This window comes from Camelus dromedarius, chromosome 19 (genome assembly GCF_036321535.1).
Source record: "Camelus dromedarius isolate mCamDro1 chromosome 19, mCamDro1.pat, whole genome shotgun sequence".
Taxonomy (NCBI): Eukaryota; Metazoa; Chordata; class Mammalia; order Artiodactyla; family Camelidae; genus Camelus; species Camelus dromedarius.
This window is the reverse complement of record NC_087454.1, coordinates 37821266-37838565: the sequence shown is the minus strand read 5'-3', so window position 1 is coordinate 37838565 and position 17300 is coordinate 37821266. Positions and strand designations below refer to the sequence as shown.

General features: G+C 40.2%; 1 protein-coding gene across 1 annotated transcript in view; it reads right to left on the bottom strand.

Moving 5' to 3' along the window:
- The window catches only part of PRIM2 (DNA primase subunit 2), a 213767-nt gene that overhangs the window by 11030 nt on the left and 185437 nt on the right, over positions 1-17300 (bottom strand). The window contains exon 12 of the mRNA XM_010987784.3: positions 15704-15786. Within this exon, the coding sequence (XP_010986086.2) occupies positions 15704-15786 (83 nt within the window). The remainder of the gene's footprint in view (positions 1-15703; positions 15787-17300) is intronic.

Genomic DNA, 17300 nt, shown 5'->3' with positions numbered 1-17300 from the left:
CATATTCTTTTTCATTACAGGTTATTACAAGGTATTGAATATATATCGAATATATTACAAGGTATTGAATATATTCCCTGTACTACACAGTAGGTCCTTGTTGTTTATCTGTTTTATATACAGTAGTGTGTATCTGTTAAATCCCAAACTCATAATTTTTTATCCCCCCACTTTCCCCTTTAGTGACCATAGTTTGTTTTCTGTCTGAGTCTGTTTGCTTTGTAAATAATAAACTTAAATTTAAAAGATGCCATGAACTACCTGAAGAGAAAATAAATTCACAGAAAAGCAAATATCTCAACTGTGTGATATATAATAAATTCCCTTTATGTAAAAACAAAACAATAAATCTAACATCTTATTCTATGTATATAAATTTCTTGTTTATATATATGATATATTTAAGTATCTTCCTTGCAAAGTAAATATGTATTTTATATACATACAACCTAATATACATATATATTTGGGAAACATGCTATAAAGAAACACTTATAGGAAAGGTATTAATAAAAATACCTAATTGGGTGACATACACATATTTTTTAAATTATGGGAAATTGACATATAAGCCACAGAATGTGAGAAAAGCTGGTATATCTTGAAATTTTAGATTCCATCAAAAAATTAAATTTAGGTTCATCACACAACAATCCCCACTCCACTCCACAGACGAGGCTCTTCCTTACCGAAAATCGCTTACTTTTCCTCTGACTTTTAACTTCATCTTTCTAGAAAGAATTTTTAGTTGAAGCTTCCTTGCAAATCCATAAATAAATCATTTGCCCATCTATCCGTAAGCAAGTTTACCGATCATGTCACACAGCACATACGTAAAGGTGTAATGGGGGAAAAAGGCAATAAGGTGTTTTTCACTGTCTGGAAAAGCTATTCAGCGAGAGAGAGAAACGGGCCTAAGGAGAAGCGAGAAGGCCCCGGACAGCAGCTAAAGGACCAGGGAGACAGGGAGCGAGCCAGCAGGGGAGGCGGTGCAGCGGGACTGCTCTGAGGACACGGGGTCCCTTCAGAGATGAAGACACACATCCTCTTAAAATGGGGGGGGGGGTCTGTCTAGAGAGGACCATTGAACTGCGGAAAGGATCAAAAATTGAAAGCTCATATGTGACTCAATGATCTTGTCCTTAAGAGAGAGATTTTCTCCTTAAAAAACAGACACATTTTAAAGTAAGTTAAAAAATGTGAAACATTACTTTTTAAAAAATCCAACAACTAATAAAAATATATACTTTAATTTTACCTTATGATAGACACTACAGAGATACAGGAAAAGACAAAAAGAAAAGAGAAGGGTCTCGTGGAAGCGCGGCTTCTTTCCGAGTGGGCGGGGCGGCCCTGCCGCGTTCTGTGACAGGAGCGACTGTCATCTTCAGCCGGACACTCTGTCTGCGGTGCTGGCAGCAGACCAGGGGTGGGGTGGGAAGCGTGAGCCCATCCCCAGACCCCAGGGAACCGAGGAGGGAGGCCTGGACCAGGAGCTGACAGGCCTGCTGATGAGAAGTGGGCAGACTTGAGACAGACGCAATTCCCACTTAATGGCCATGAACTGTTCTTGAACAACACCTGTTGTACGTGAACCAGAGCCTGCTCCCAGGCGCTCGGGAGTAAAGCGTCACCTACCACCCTCCCCTCTTACCCCCGCCCCTACTGGTTTCCTAAATAAAACTAATTGTGAAACTCAGTAAAATGCCAATATATATGAATCATCATATAAAATATATGCAAAATACCACAAGAACACTTACTAGTCACTAAGCAATATGACTAACAGACGTTCTTCATGCAGAACACACGAGGGGGCCACCTCAAGGCGCAGGTGCCCCGCTCTCTGCAGACGTCACAATTTTCACAAGTGATTCTCCTGCCCTACTGTTTGTCTGTAGGGCACAACTGGAGACCATCTCTGCGCCTTCTTGAATGTTCTGATCTTAACATCCCTGGCAAACACTGTACTAAGACATCCTGCAGGTCTGTCTACGTTGAGGATGCTGCTGGTGCAATTTGCTGATGGGTAGGATGACTCCCATTGGGAAATACAAAGCTGAAAATCAAAGGAAAAGAAAGGAGAACTGAGGTCTGAGGAAGATGCTAAAATGCCAGGGCGCTGAGAAGGATGACTGCTGACTCTAAGGCTGCACGAGGACGGTTCTCCAGTGAGGGCTGAAACGCAAGTGCCCGTGATGACTGCCCCAGCCGTCCTCCCTGAAAGTCAGGGTCTTGGGAATAGTTGGTCTCCCTTAGATTTTAAATTTTTTGTGTAGGCATCAAGTCAGGTAACCTTTTTTAAAAGTACTAAGTTTTAATAGAAGAGTCCACGTCCCTGGGCTGTGGACAGATATGTCTGACTTAGACATTGTGAACTTGATTGAGAGATCACGTTCCAGCAGAAGTGGTGCGCTTGTCTTTGAAACGGAAATTTTTCTTTTATGTTTTCTCAAGAATGAAGAGATACTGGATGTGGATTTTGCAGTGTGTTAATTCTGAACTCACCTACCTAACCTGTTTTTTTTTTTAATATGCTTTTAGGAGTAGGGGGAGTCTAGCCAGTTAGTTCATAATGTGCTTGTTTATATTTATATATTTTGTGTGTGTTAGTCATATGGCAAATATGATATCAAAACTTTTTTCAAAAAAAAAAACAATTCTGTGGAGAAGCCAGGGTTAAGGTGTGGTCAGGGAACAGTGCTTTCTGGACAGTGTGCGTTCGGAGTCAAGCTTTGAGGGGGGCCGGTTCCCCAGCGGGGGGCTTGGGGGCAGGACTGGCCAGAGTGAGGGCTGGAAACAGCCTACACAGAGCTGGGAGGGATGTAAGGAGTCAAGAGAAGATAAGTAGGAAGAGCAAAGAGCCAGGTGGGAGGAAACCGGGAACCCAGAGAAGCGTGGTCAGTGAGATGCAGCCCACGGCCTGTGACGGTCAGCGTGCGCCCACAGCTCGCCACTGCGCGTCACCAGCCCGAACCCCGTCCTCCAGTGTCCACGTCCTGTTCTGGAAGAACCAGAGCACACCACTGCTTCCTCCTGGACGCAGCATCAATGCCTAAAGAACAGTTCCTTCAGGGGGAAACCAACTCAACTGCCAGTTCTGGTGCATGGCTACAAGCATCCTAATTCTGCTTTAGAGAAAGACAAACAATTTGAACAGTCGCAGCAAATAAAGGCCTATTTGAAAACACAAGCTTACTATTTAAAGTGAAAATTCCTATGATGATCTAAGAATATTGCTCAAGTGGCAATCTGAGTTTGGTTTTTAATGCCAATATTTCCGGACAGAAGTACAGAATGTCAAGCGTAACAATCCATTTATTGTTCTAATGTAATACATCTATAGCCAAGAGGCTAAGAAAATCAAGCAGAGGAGTGATATCAAACACCTATATTTTCTTAACCTATAGTCTTCAACCTATAGTCTTTTTCTCTCTAAATTTTAAACTACTTATCAGCTGACCAAAGTCCACCAAGAAGAACATCAGATTTTTTTTTTTTAAAGCAATGCAGCTTGTCATCTTTACCAGAAAACATTCGTCAGATTTGTGTTTGCTGAGCTGGGTGAAAACCTTCATTACACTTCATCTACTATTTCACCCTTAAGGCAAATTACTGTTTTGTTTGAATCCTAATCAAGTGGCTAACCAAGACATCCTTACGGGGGGTGGGGGTGGGGCCGCACAGGGAGCAAATAAGGCCATATTTTTCCCGTTTCGCTGATGACTGATTAGAGCCAGCTGACAAACATATGTGATACACAGCACTGATGAGCAACGCTGTATTTATACGGATACACATATACACCTACATAAGATAGAAATACAGGCAACATTTTTCAACTTCGAGCCACACTTCCCTCTCCCTCCCCAGTGCTCATGCTCCCTGTCATCTGCCTTTGTTTCGCTGCCTGCTGGTGAGGCCCAGATGACTGCCTGGCAGTGGAACACAGCCACCTGCCCGACCTTGGCCGCGATGAGCAGAGCCCGCACAGCTAGGGCTGCTGCACTCGCCAACCAGACACGCGGCTCATCTGTCTCTAATCTGTCTCTAACTCAAGGTCATATTTGGTTTTATTTCAGAGGAACAACAAGCTTATTTCTTCTTCAGAAAGCTCAACCTTTCAAGGGTAGACATCTGCTGGTATTTTTCAGCTCCATTTCTAGCCCCTCCTTCATTTCAAAGGGGAGAGAAGATGCAGTGGAGATGAAGTCTGGAACACTTTCACTTCCTTTTTTTTTTTTCTTTTTTTTTTTTTGCAGGGGTGGGGAGGTAATTAGGTTTACTTATTTAAATTTTTTTTCCTCTGATGGAGGCACTGGGGATTGAACCCAGGACCTCGTGCATGCTAAGCACACACTCTACCACTTGAGCTATACCTTCCCCCGAGTCTGGGACACTTCTGATCTTATTACTTTGTTCCTGTTTCTCCCACACTCAGCAGAGCTTAGCGGCTGCCTCCTGACCACCCTGCTGTGACCTTCACCTACTGGTGGGTCAGGGCAAGTTCCCCGTCTTGAAGATGTACTTGCATTTGTTTAAAACATTATATGCCAAGGATGTTTCTGACTCACTCTTCATTGTCTATAAACACAGTTATCTGATTGAATTGATTCTACCTCTGAAAGTCTTTAAAACCATTTTTTTTCTTCTGCATTGCTCAGGTCCTCATCACTCTCCTTTTATTGCAAAGTCTCTTGATTTATCCCTTCCTCACTCAAGACAACTTCCAAATTGCCACCCTTGTAACTTTTCTCAAGTCCAAGTCTAACCCCGGCTGGTTCCAAAGGCCGTGACCATCAGGCCACAGTATCTCTCTCTGGACCTCCTCCCACCCCACCTGGCCACTGGGGTCCTCACTCTCTTGTCCAGCTTCTCCCACAGCAGGGGTCTTTGGAATTTTAGCTCACAAAACCTGAGTGATGACTCAGAGGGTTCTGCTGTCTGATGCATTATTTAACTGGGTTTAGTCCAGAATTACCTACGTTTCTTTAGGGCAGGACTTATCTAGGTGGTGTTTCTCAACTAGTTTGTCCACAGAACCTGTCTGCAGGGCCCTCCCAGGACCAGGGTTCCACAAAACACACCACCACCACCTTATCCAAACGTGCTCATCCCTGCCACCTTCTCCGAATCTCATTCTGTGCAGGTCTTGTCACTTTAGTTTGTCTCTAGGGTCACAGTAACTGGAAGACAATCCTCACTCAACTATGATGTGCTGATCTTGGGTGGAGCCATTCCTCTTCCTGATGAGCCCGACGTCCCTGCGATGGGGACTCCTACCCCACTTTCCAACCCAGCTCAAATGTCACATCCCATGTGAAGAGCTCCCTGGAGTCACACCTCCCTCTCCTCAGCAGATCCTTCCCCTCTGACTACAACTAGCACTCAGAAGGAATTTTTAGACACTTATCACGCTGTATTATGGTTAATTATGCCTTTGAACTCTGCCAGACTAAGAGCTCTAACACAGTTTCGTAGTCATTTTTCTGTTCCCAGATTCGAAGACACTGGAAATTCAGTAGCATGTACAGTGCTCAGGAAATGTTTACCGAGCCATAAAATAAACGTCTTTCCTTACTTCCATCCACCTGGAGAGATAGAAGGATATGGCCAGACCTCTCCCCACGGTTACTCATTGATCATAACTGCTTCCAGTGTCCTGTTTTTGTATTTTTTTTTTGCCTAATATAAAAGCAAACCACTTCAGAATCACTATGTCCTATGATCTTTATGGAAATGATGAAAAAGATTTATTCTAGTTTAATAATTATTTTCAAAGATCTTACTTATAAAAAAAGATGCATCATATCAGGCACGCCATTGAAACAGAAACTTGAACTTCAATAAACTAAACTTAAAATCTGTCACTTAAATGTTTTTTCCAAGGAATAGAGAATCAAGAGAGAAATAAAATATATATATATATATGTTTACATATAAATATATAGATACATAGCTTTACATACTAATAGATTTTTTATATATATTTAGAAATAGAAACTTTTCTAACAAGAAATACATTGTAAATTGATGCTAACCACTTCCAAGAAGTCTGAAATGGCTTAATGCGAAGCAGACTAAGAATATGAAACACTAGCTTTATGAAAAAAAGATTAACTACTTAATTTTCTGGACACTTTAAGTACCCTCCTCCAAAAACGGGGGCAGGGCGGTCTCTGGGAGAATACTCTATAAAACTGATCATGAAACAGAACTAAGGTAGTAGGAGAATGTTTTATATCCTGAGGTGGGCGGGCTGGATTTTATTGTATCGTAAGTGACAGTACCATATGTTACTGAAGGAAATTCCTCTATAGATACCAGCCATTTCTCAGGTAATGAATAAATAATAAAATAATTATAGAAAGACACTTAACTGTAAACAGAGTATTTCTTTTAGTAAAGACTATGTTTTCCACTTTAATGCAACTTTAATGAAAGCAAACTTGAATCGCTTTGGCTAACAAATGACATCCATTATTTGACTTTCAAAGTGATTCTTCTCTGAACCACCTTGAACAATATTAAATAATCTCTGAATGACCACTTATCTTCAGCCTATTAAATGATGTTAGATCGAGTTAGATGTTCAGTGATTTTTATGATAAAGTCAAAAATAGAACCACATCCTCCTGACACCAATTCTAATACTCGACTTCCCATCTTTTCCTTAGTGCACTTCTAAGATTTACCAAGAACAATGTACACATTTTCAACTACACACGGAGAAAGCAAAGCTAAGTGCAGCAATTCCCCTAAATCAGAAGAGATGCTCATGGAGGTGGAATGGACAGAAAAGCTGCTCTTGAAAGCAGTGACTGTTCACAAAGTAATGGACAGGCTGATACCATCACCTATGATGAGCACTCCTTACCTAAAAACCATGGGCGTTCTGGGGAGTTCAGATTTATATGAACACTGAGTAAGGAGTCATTGAGATTTATCTTTGCCATAAAATCGTCTTGACACAGTGTTACTTTTAAGTCTTTTAAACTGTCCATTTTGAAAGATTTCTTCATTAAAAGGCATTTGCCAGTTTTAGATTTAATATGGTCACTAACTTCTTGAGAATTTCAGGACTGTGAAAAAGAGACATTAACCAAACTCTTGAAAAGTATAGTGAGCGTACATTTTTCCATATTTCAAGGTTTTAATATCACAATTAATTTTCTTGGAAGCACCAATTAGATTTGATTTTAAAATGATCATTAATGGTTATGCTGAGAAAAACTCTTAAACATGTTTTCTTCCTCTCTTTAAAAAAAACACTAAAATGAGAAATAAAAAAGACAGCTTAAACAATATTAGTACAGAAATACCTTTGTAAATAATGCATCATTTCAACCAAATAACTTGAAAAATGAGTACCCTTATTCATACTCATTTATGGGTGAACATATAAAAGCAAATATTCACTGTAACAGGTCAAATACAACTGGATGCTAGAAGCAAATATTAAAATATGATATGGAAATAGAACCTAGTAACTCGAACACTCAATAGTCTCAACCTTTTAGAGCAATACACTCCAATGGAATTATGAGTAACATCTGTAATTTAAAAATTTCTACAGTTATAATTAAAAAGGTAAAAAGAAACATGACATTAATTTTAACAATCCATCTTATTTAAATATTGTTTATTACCACTTCAATGTGTCATCAATATAAAAATGTCATCACTAAGACCTTTTACAATGCATTTTCATACTAATTCTTTTCAAACTGGCATGTTTTACACTTAAAGCAGGCAGCGTGCTGGAGCTGACTCCGACCGCTTGTGAGAGTTGACTGTGCACATCTCTTCCCAAGGCGGGGTCTGCAACGTCACACTGGTAGTTTGACATCAGTCACAGTAGGGGCACTTACGTAACAGATATCAGCAAATGACATAAATCAGGGCTTTTCTCCCCAGAGTGCTTGTTAACCAATATACCACTGTCTTCAGCACATCTCAGTGTGGACCACCCACACTTCATGTGCTAAACAGTCACTACATGTAGCTGGTGGCTTCTGCACTGGACGGTGCAGACCAGGCATACAGAGAGAGTCAGACTTCCAGAACTGGCAACTTGTTGTATTTGAAATGCCCAGTTTTCTAGAAATTATCACAAAGCATGGAAAGAAACAAGAAAGTAGGGTACATTTACAGAAGAAATTAATACAAACTGTCCCCAGAGAAGCACAGGCACTGGAGTTACCAGACAAAGACTTTAAATCAGTTTTCTTAAATATCCTCAAAAAGCTAAACGAAATTACAGACCAAAAGCTAAAGGAAACTGGAAGAATGCTGTCTTAAGAAACAGAATATAGCAATAAAGAGAATAAGACTATTAAAAAAAAAAAAAAAGAACCAGAGAGAAATTCTGGAGCTGAAACTTGTAACTAAGATGAAAAAAGACAGCCAATTTCAGCAGGCAGAAAAAAGGATCAGCAAACTTGGAAGTAGGACTGTTGAGATCCAGTCTGAAGAGTAGAAAGAATAAAGGATGAAGAAACATGAATAGAGCCAAAGAGACATGTGGGACACCATCTGGTACACCAACAACTGCACGTGGGACACTGAGAAGGAACAGAGACAGAAAGGGGTACTAGCTGAAGGAGAATAGCTGAAGAAAAAATGGCTGGACATCTCCCACACTTGATACAAGATGTACACCTACGCTTCCAAGTAGCTCAGTAAACTAGAAGGACCAACACGAAGAGAACCACACAGAAACACATTATAAAAAAAACCACAGAGAGACAAAGACAAAAGAGAATTCTGGCAGGAGCAAGAGGAACTGCTCGTCACACACAAGAGGGAGCAGGAGTGACAGCTGACCTCTCAGCAGAACCCACAGAGGCCACAGAGCAGTGGGGTAATATATTCCACTCAAAGAACAAAGCTGTCAACCAAGATTTGTATGTTTGACAAAACTATCCTTCAGTAATGAAGGAGAAATTACCATATTCCCAGATAAACAAGAGCTGAAGGGAGTTGGTTGCTAGTAGACCTGCCCTACAAGAAATGCTGGAGAGTGTCTTTCAGGCAGAGGTGAAAGGTCACAGGTACGCAAAGCCACATGAAAATATAGACCACTGGTACACGTAACTACACAGGGATATATAAGAGCTAGTATTATTGTATTTTTGATATGTAAGTCCTCTTTTTCTTCCAATAAGATTTAAAAGACAAATGCATAAAACAATAATTATAAAGTGATATTAATGAGCACACAATGTATAAAGCTGTAATCTGTGACAACAACACAAAGGGGGAGGGAAAGAACTATACAGAAGCAGGGTTTTTGTATCTTACAGAGGTTAGGTTCATATTAATCGTCGTAAGTTTAAGAGGTTAATTGCAATCCCCAGGTTAATCATTAAGAAAACAACTTTATATATATACATATATATATTTACACATACATACACACACACACATACACACACACAGAAACATATATATAAAACATATATATATAAAACAACTTTTACATATATATATATATATACACACACACATACACACACACACAGAAAATGAAATGAAGAGAATCAAAAAGTACACTGCAAAAATATCAATTGCAAAAGAAGGCAGGAATGGAGGAATTGAGGGACAAAAAAGATATAAGACATACAGGGGAAAAAAAGCAAATCCTTTTTTATCAGTAATTATTTTAAGTGTAAATAGATTAAACTCTCCAATCTCAGAGAGTGGAAAAAATGGACAAAGTTACATAACCAAACTCTCTGCTTTCTACAAGAGATTCACCTTAGACCCAAAGACAAAAACAGGTTGAAAGTGGAAGAATGGAAAGATGTTCCATGAAAACAGTAACCAAAAGAGAGCTGGGATGGCTCTACTAACATCAGGCCGAACAGGTTTTAAGTCAAAAAATGTTGCAGGAGACAAAAAAGGGCATTATGCACTGATACAAGGGTCACCGGGGGAAAGACGCAACAATTATAAACACAAGCGCGCGGTAAAGCAGAGACCCAGAACGTAGGCCCGAAAACTGAAAGAGCTGAAGGTGGCAACAGACAGCGCCTGCGGCCAAGCTGGAGCCTGCTCCCCACTCTGGTAAACGGGCAGGACAGCTAGACACACGGGCTACAAGGAACACCACTACAGCCAACTAAACAGACAAATACGCACTCTCCTCCAGTGCACAGGGAACATTCTCCAGGACGGACCGTATGTTAGGTGACAAAGTAAGTCTTCATACATTTAAGAACACTGAAATTCTAGAAGGCATCTTCTCTGACCCCAATGGGATAAAATAAGAAATTACAAAAAGAAAATTGGAAAATTAAAAAATACGTAACAATTAAACAACTCATTCATAAACAACCAATGGGTCAAGGAGAAGAAAACCAAAATGGAAATTGGGAAATACTCTGAGACAAGTGAAAACAAAAATAAAAGATACCAAACCTTATAGAATATAGAGTAAGCAGTGCTCATGGGGACATTTCTAGCTGTAAATACTACAGTAAAAAAGAAAAAGATCTCTAATCAATAACCTCACTTTATACTTTAGTAACTAGAAAAAGGAGAGCAAACTAAACCCAAAGCCAAAGGAAATAAAGATCAGAGTTGAGATAAACAAAATAGAGAAGGGAAATATAATAGAGAAAAAAAATTTTTAAAGTTGATTTTTTGAAAGAATCAACAAAACTGGTAAAGATTAACTAAGAAAAACAATGAGAGAAGACTCAAATGTCTAAAATCAGAAATGAAAGTAGAGACATTACTAAGGACTTCACTGAAATGAAAGGGATTATAAAGGGAATACTATGAGCAACTTCACACGAACAACCTCGATGAAATGGACAAATTCCTAAAAACACATAGATTACCAAAACTGACAGAAAAAAAGAAGACAGAAAAAAAGAGAAGACACAGAAAATCTGAACAAACCTGTAACAGCCAAAGAGAATGAGTGAGCATTTAAAACCTCCCAACAAGGAAGAGCCCAGGACTAGACGGCACCAAACACTTAAAGAAGAATTAGTGCGAATGCTTCTCAAACTCCTCGAAAAAAAGAGTCAACACTTCCTAACTCATTCCGTGAGGTCAGCATTACCTTGATAGCAAAGCCAAACAAAGAAAATTACAGACCAATATCCCTTATGAATATAGGGTGGAAAAGATTCTCAACAAAATACTGGGGGTATTTTGCAAACCAAATCCAGCAGCACATTTGAAGTATTAAAAACCATGACCAAGTGGGATTTATCCCAGTGATGCCAGGGTGGTCAACATATGAATATGAATCAATGTAATACACCACGTTAATAGAATGAAGGACAAAAGCCACAGGATCATTTCAGCTGAAAAAACATCTGAAAACATCCAACACACTTTCATGACTAAAAGCACACACAGAATAGAAGGGAACTTCCTTAACATAATAGGGCATTTATGAACCACTCATAGCCAACACCATACTCATGGTGAAAGACTGAAAGTCCTCCCCCTGAGATCAGGAGCAAGACGAGGACGCCCGCTTTCACCACTGCTGTTCAACAATGTAGGGAAGTCCTAGACAGAGCAATTAGGCAACACAAAAACGCGTCCAAACGGAACGGAAAGGCAAAACTATACCTACTCCCAGATGATAGGGGTGATGACGGGGGTCTGATAAGCACACAAATCCTAAAAAATCCATTTTAAAAACTATTAAAACTAATAAACGAACTCACCAAAGTTGCTGGATACAAGAACAAAACAAAGAAATCACTGGTAGTTCTAAAACTAGCAATGAACAATCAGAAAAGGAAATGAGGAAAATGTTCCGTTTACAACAGCATTCAAAAGAATCAAATACCTAAGAGTAAATTTAGCTCAGGAGGTGAAAGACATGTATGCTGAACACTGCAAAACGCTGTTGAATTAAAGACCTAAACAAACAGAAAAAAATCCCTTGTTCACAGATTGAACGATCATATTGTTCAGATTATCAGTACCACCCAAAGCAACACTACCCAATGCAATTCCTATGAAAGTTCCAATGGCTTTTTCTGCAGATGGAAAAGTCAATCCTCAAGGTCATATGGAAATTGGAAGGGACTCCAAATGGCCAAAACGATATTGAAAAAGGAGAACAAAGTTGGAGAAGTCAAGCTTTCTGATTTCAAAACCTACCCCAATGCTAAAGTAATCCAAAAAGTGTCGTATTGGCAAAAAGATAGACATATTGACCCAACATGGTAGAATCGAGAGTCCAGAAATAAACCCATATGCCTCCGTCCAACTAAGTTGTGACAAGGGTGTCAGACCATTACGATGGTCTTTTCAGTAAATGGTACTGGGACAACTGGCTATCCATGTGAAACAGAATGAGGTTGGACCCCTATATACATATATTGACTGTTCCGTGTATAGAGCACAGGCAGAGTAGATGTGATCTACCTGGGTTAATGTTTCATGTAAACATGGAAGATAAATGTGTATCCCCCTGTTGTTGGGCAGTAAGTTTTATAGACGTTATTAGGTCAAAATGGTTGATAGTGTTGCCCAAGTCTTCTCTGTCCCTACTGATTCTCCGTCTCCTTGTTCCAGCAATTACTCAAAGAGGAAAGAAACTGCTGACGTCTCCAGTGTGACTGTGGGTGTGTCTCGTCCTGTTTCTACTTCATGTATTTTTAAGCTATGTTGTTGGGGTACAGACATCCAGGATTTTGGTGTCTTGCTGGTGACCTGACCTCCATGTCTCTCTCTTTTGGGGGAGGGATGAGGAATGAACACAGGGCTGCCCATTCTCTCTGGCTTTATTCTGTTGTTCAGTTCCAGTCTTCCTAAGCTGGGAACCAAGCTCATTCAAAAAAGAATGATGAAATGTGATCCCATAAATATGCATTTTTTAAAAAAAAGTAGGTAATGCCAGTTAGGTCACAATGATCGCTCTTTTGATCATCAAAATTCTGCTTATTAAGATCTAAGGATTTCTTAATGTTGAAAGTATCTTTTTCAAGTGGTTTTTCTCTGAAATAAAAGTAGGTCCACTGAGTTTTACCTTACATGCATTTAAATGATATTTTTCTTGACTTTCTTTCAACATTTAACATGCGCATGGAGGTTTTAAGATCACTTTGCACTTATGCCAACTTGCAACCAAGCATTTATCAAGCTGTTTTACATGGATTTTTCATTCATCAGCTTTCTGCCCTTTAGAACATAGTCCCCCAGCTGCTTCACTCTACTGAGATCTACTCAATAAAGACATTAAATGAAAGCAAAACATTCCTCACAGCTTGCCCACGTGCACTATACATCTGTGTCCATCTCAGACGAAAGGTTACAACGCAAGTCCAAAGGATGATGTGGAAATTACTATCAAGCTCCCGCTAAGTGAGGGATCTACTTGTGGATTGAGCATAATAAGTGGAGAAATGCAATGGACTCAAAAGCTAAGAATGTACAAATGTCACTACCGTTCGATTTTTTAAACTTATCTATGTGAGATGGGTGTTCACTTATCTGTACAGTTGTGTTGTAATGGAAAGAGATCTTAGTTCTGCTTGGTTAGAGACGGATTATCTTTTTTTATATCTTTATGAAGCCCACCCTCACTGATGGGTTCTTCTCTTCTCTTCCTACAAACAGGCCGAGGCCTCCTCTAGCCTAAAACACACAAATAAACCACCCCATGGGGCTTAAGCTAGTATCGCTGCCACCCCTTTCACCAGCACAGTTTTTGAAACGTGCTCGGCGTCTGCAAATCCAATCCACCGTCTTTCCTTCATTCACCTGGTAAGTGACGGTGGCCGTGCTCTGGCTGCCAGTACTACACTGACTCTTCTCACCAGGTGGAAGCGGAGAAACCCCACAGCCCACTCACCACCTCTTCTCAGTCCTGGTCTCCAGCCTCTCTGTGACGGGGACCCTGTGGACCACGCCCTCTTCTCAAAATTCTCTCTTCAGTTTTGCTAACACTCCAATTCCCTAATGGACCTCCTCCCTCTCCTGTCTAATCTACACGGATTCCACTTCCTTCTACTGCCTGAAAAAGGGGAGGATGTGCCAAGACTCCGTTTTGAGTTGTGGCTTTGACTCCCTGCCCTGCCTCCCCGGTAGGTGCTCCCCCTTCTCCCACAGAAAACTCATGATAGCACTAACAGAGACTGGACTTGAGAGAAAAATCCAGCCAGAAGGCCTGGCTTTAGTCTCTGGTTCCACTGACTTAATAGCTGTGCACCCGTGGGCAGGTAACACCCTGCAACTCCATAAAAGTGAAGAGCTTTCTAATGTTCCTTTTTTTTTTGGTAGGGGGAGGCGATTAGGTTTATTTATTTATTTATTCTTGGAAGAGGTACTGGGGATTGAACCCAGGACCTCATGCACGCTAAGCACGTGCTCTACCACTGAGCTGCACCCTCTCCCGTTCCTTCTAAACTAACAGATCTACAATCCTAAACCGAAAAAACATTAAATTTCCAGTTGTAACGTCTCTAGTGCACTACAAATCCTCATTCTGTGTGCCATTTAAATGTCCCAGCTCTAAACCCAGTCTCTCAAACCAACAACTTCTTTTAAGCCGCCTACTCGTGTTTATGTACTGGTGCCACCAATATCTTAAACTTGAAATCTAACAATCCTATGCACTTGCAGCCTTTTGTTCTTGCTTTCTCTCTTCTTAATAACCTTTCCACCCCTGACTCACACTAATTCAAAAAGCATCTCTTCCAGAAAGTGCTCTTTGGCCTTCCCATCTGATTACCATCCCCCACAATCAGAAGAACCAACACACCCTGTATGTGCTCCCTCCTAACACTTGCTTGGCATGCTTCCCTCCAGACTCTGGTTCTGTAGGAGTTGGCTATATACCTGATCCTTCTTTGCCTCTGCAAACAGCACCTTGACACTGCCTTAACCAGAGGACCGAACAACCATAAGATTTGAGCTGAGTTAACTAAACGCAGTCTAAACTCTGGATACAGTAGAAGCAGCAGAGTTTCCTAGAGTAATTATTTTCTTCAAGAAAAAAATAAGGAAACATACCGACTTAGCTGTTCTGGCTCTAAAACTGATATTCTTAAGCTAAGGAAGTAAAAGGTTCTCTTAAACCCCTTCAACATCCAAGCCAATTCGCAGAGCACACTGGAGATGGCATCTTTGCGAGGTCATGTGCTTTTTATTTATAAAAAGATAGGCTCTTAAATATGTGGTTTTACATTTGAGCATTTCTTTTTTTTATCCAAGTTGTTTACAAGACAAAGTATCCCGATAAACTGCCGGACCGAATGAACTGGCGTCAGAGTGCAGATGTGACAGAGCAATGGGCGATGCTGGGACCCTGAGCGACACACGCGGCGCTGCCTCCCTTATTAACCCGCACGCGGCACAGAAAGCGACTTTCCAAAAGGAAACACGATGTCATTACCTTTTAGCTTTGCTGATAAGGTTCAATGCAGTCCTCCAAAAATTTATTTTGTTAAATGTCCTCAATTGAGATAATAAAACAAATTGAGAGAGAAAAAAAAATTTTAAAGGTTTTCTGCTTCCCTTATTACTAAGAAAAACAAAAATGCAGCCTAGCAAGCAGAAGAAGTAGAATTTTCTAAAAGCCAAAGCGTTAGCTTAGTTCACCGGGAAGACAGGCTGCCTGGCGTGAGGCCCGACAAGGAGCGGCCGGTGCCGCGCAGAGACCAGCAAGCGGAACGGAGGGCGGCCGCGGCCACCTGGGGCCCGCAGGCGGGGCGGGCTGGCCTACCTGGTCCATCCCGGCGGGAGAGGCTCTGTACGACTCCAGCTTCTGCCTCAGCAGCTCCGGGTCGCTGTGACGGAACGGGCACCCTGACGACGGAAAACAAGGCGCACACGAGGTTATTTCACAGGACTTGGCGCGGTACCACCCCCGAGAGGCTGTCTCGGCTCCCCTGCACCGTCTAACAGCTTATTTAAAAAAAAAAAAAAAAAAAGTCAGTTGCCCGTGGGTGCAACCGCTTTCCTCTCTTGTTTTACCCACAACGACTTGGCTGCACGGCTGTCAGGGAGCACAGGTTCAAGAGCTCCATAAAGGGCCAGCGCGTTCTCAGGCTGAGGCGCCCTTGACCGGGAGGAGGAACCAGTTTTAATCGCGCTACTTGCTACCAAGCAGAGATAATCACGGAGTGGCTACGGAACGGGTTCTCTGAAAACTTTATTTATATAATCTCACATTGTTTTCTAGCTTAAAAAAACAAAACCACAGAAAAGCACACGAGAGAAGGAAGTAAACAAAAAGAAAAACGTGCAAACTCTAAGAAATATAAAAATCTCACATCACTTCACTTTCAGATATTAACTTTATGCCTATTTTCCACAGAGCAGAATCCATGTAAAGTTAGACGAATCACGGATGGGAATGAGATGAACAAACAGGAAACGCTTTCATAGAAAAACAACTCATAGCCTGTGCATGTCATCTCTGTATTATTTCATGAGAGAAGGAAAGATGGACTACTAAAAATATTTGCATAAACAAGAACACAGAATTGAAATGTAAAAACTATATTAGGCCAAAATCTAGAAAATTCAAGATATTTTAATAAGAAACTGCAATAAGTCAAAAATACTTATTTTAAAATTTAATACAGGAAGTTAGATCATTTTTTTAATCATAAAATGATGGCCCTGTAAGTTAATTAGAAACAACTGTGCAGTATAAATCAATGGAAAATCAATATGGTATCATTCACATGTAGAATCTTAAAAAAAAAAAAAGACACTATGAACTCATCTACAAAACAGAAACAGACTCGCAGACATAGTACACAATCTTATGGTTACCGGGGAAAGGAGGCGGGAGGGGATAAATCTGGGAGTTAGATATTTATAAATTTTTTTTAATTTTACTAATTTTTTAATTGAGGTAGAGTTGATTTACAATATTGTATAAGTTTCAGGTGTACAATTTTTAAAGGTTATATTCCATTTATAGTTATTATAAAATACTGGTTATATTCCCTTTTCCATACAATATATCCCTGTAGTTTTTCATTTTATACATAGTTAGACTTTTACTAAACTGACTTGATGATGATTCACATAGACATGTGATTTGTCTGTTTTGCTATGAATGGACAAGAGAAATTACTGGAAAATGAAAAACAGAGTTCAGAGTACTCCAAATTCTTTTTCTCTTTCTTTTTTTTAACTTTTTTTTATTGAGTTATAGTCAGTTTACAAATGTTAGCCACTATATATAAAAATAGATTTTTTAAAAAAGTTTCTTTTGTACAGCACAGGGAACTATGCTCAACATCTTGTAATAACCTTTAATGGAAAAAACATGAAAATGAATATATGTATGTATATGCAAGACTGGG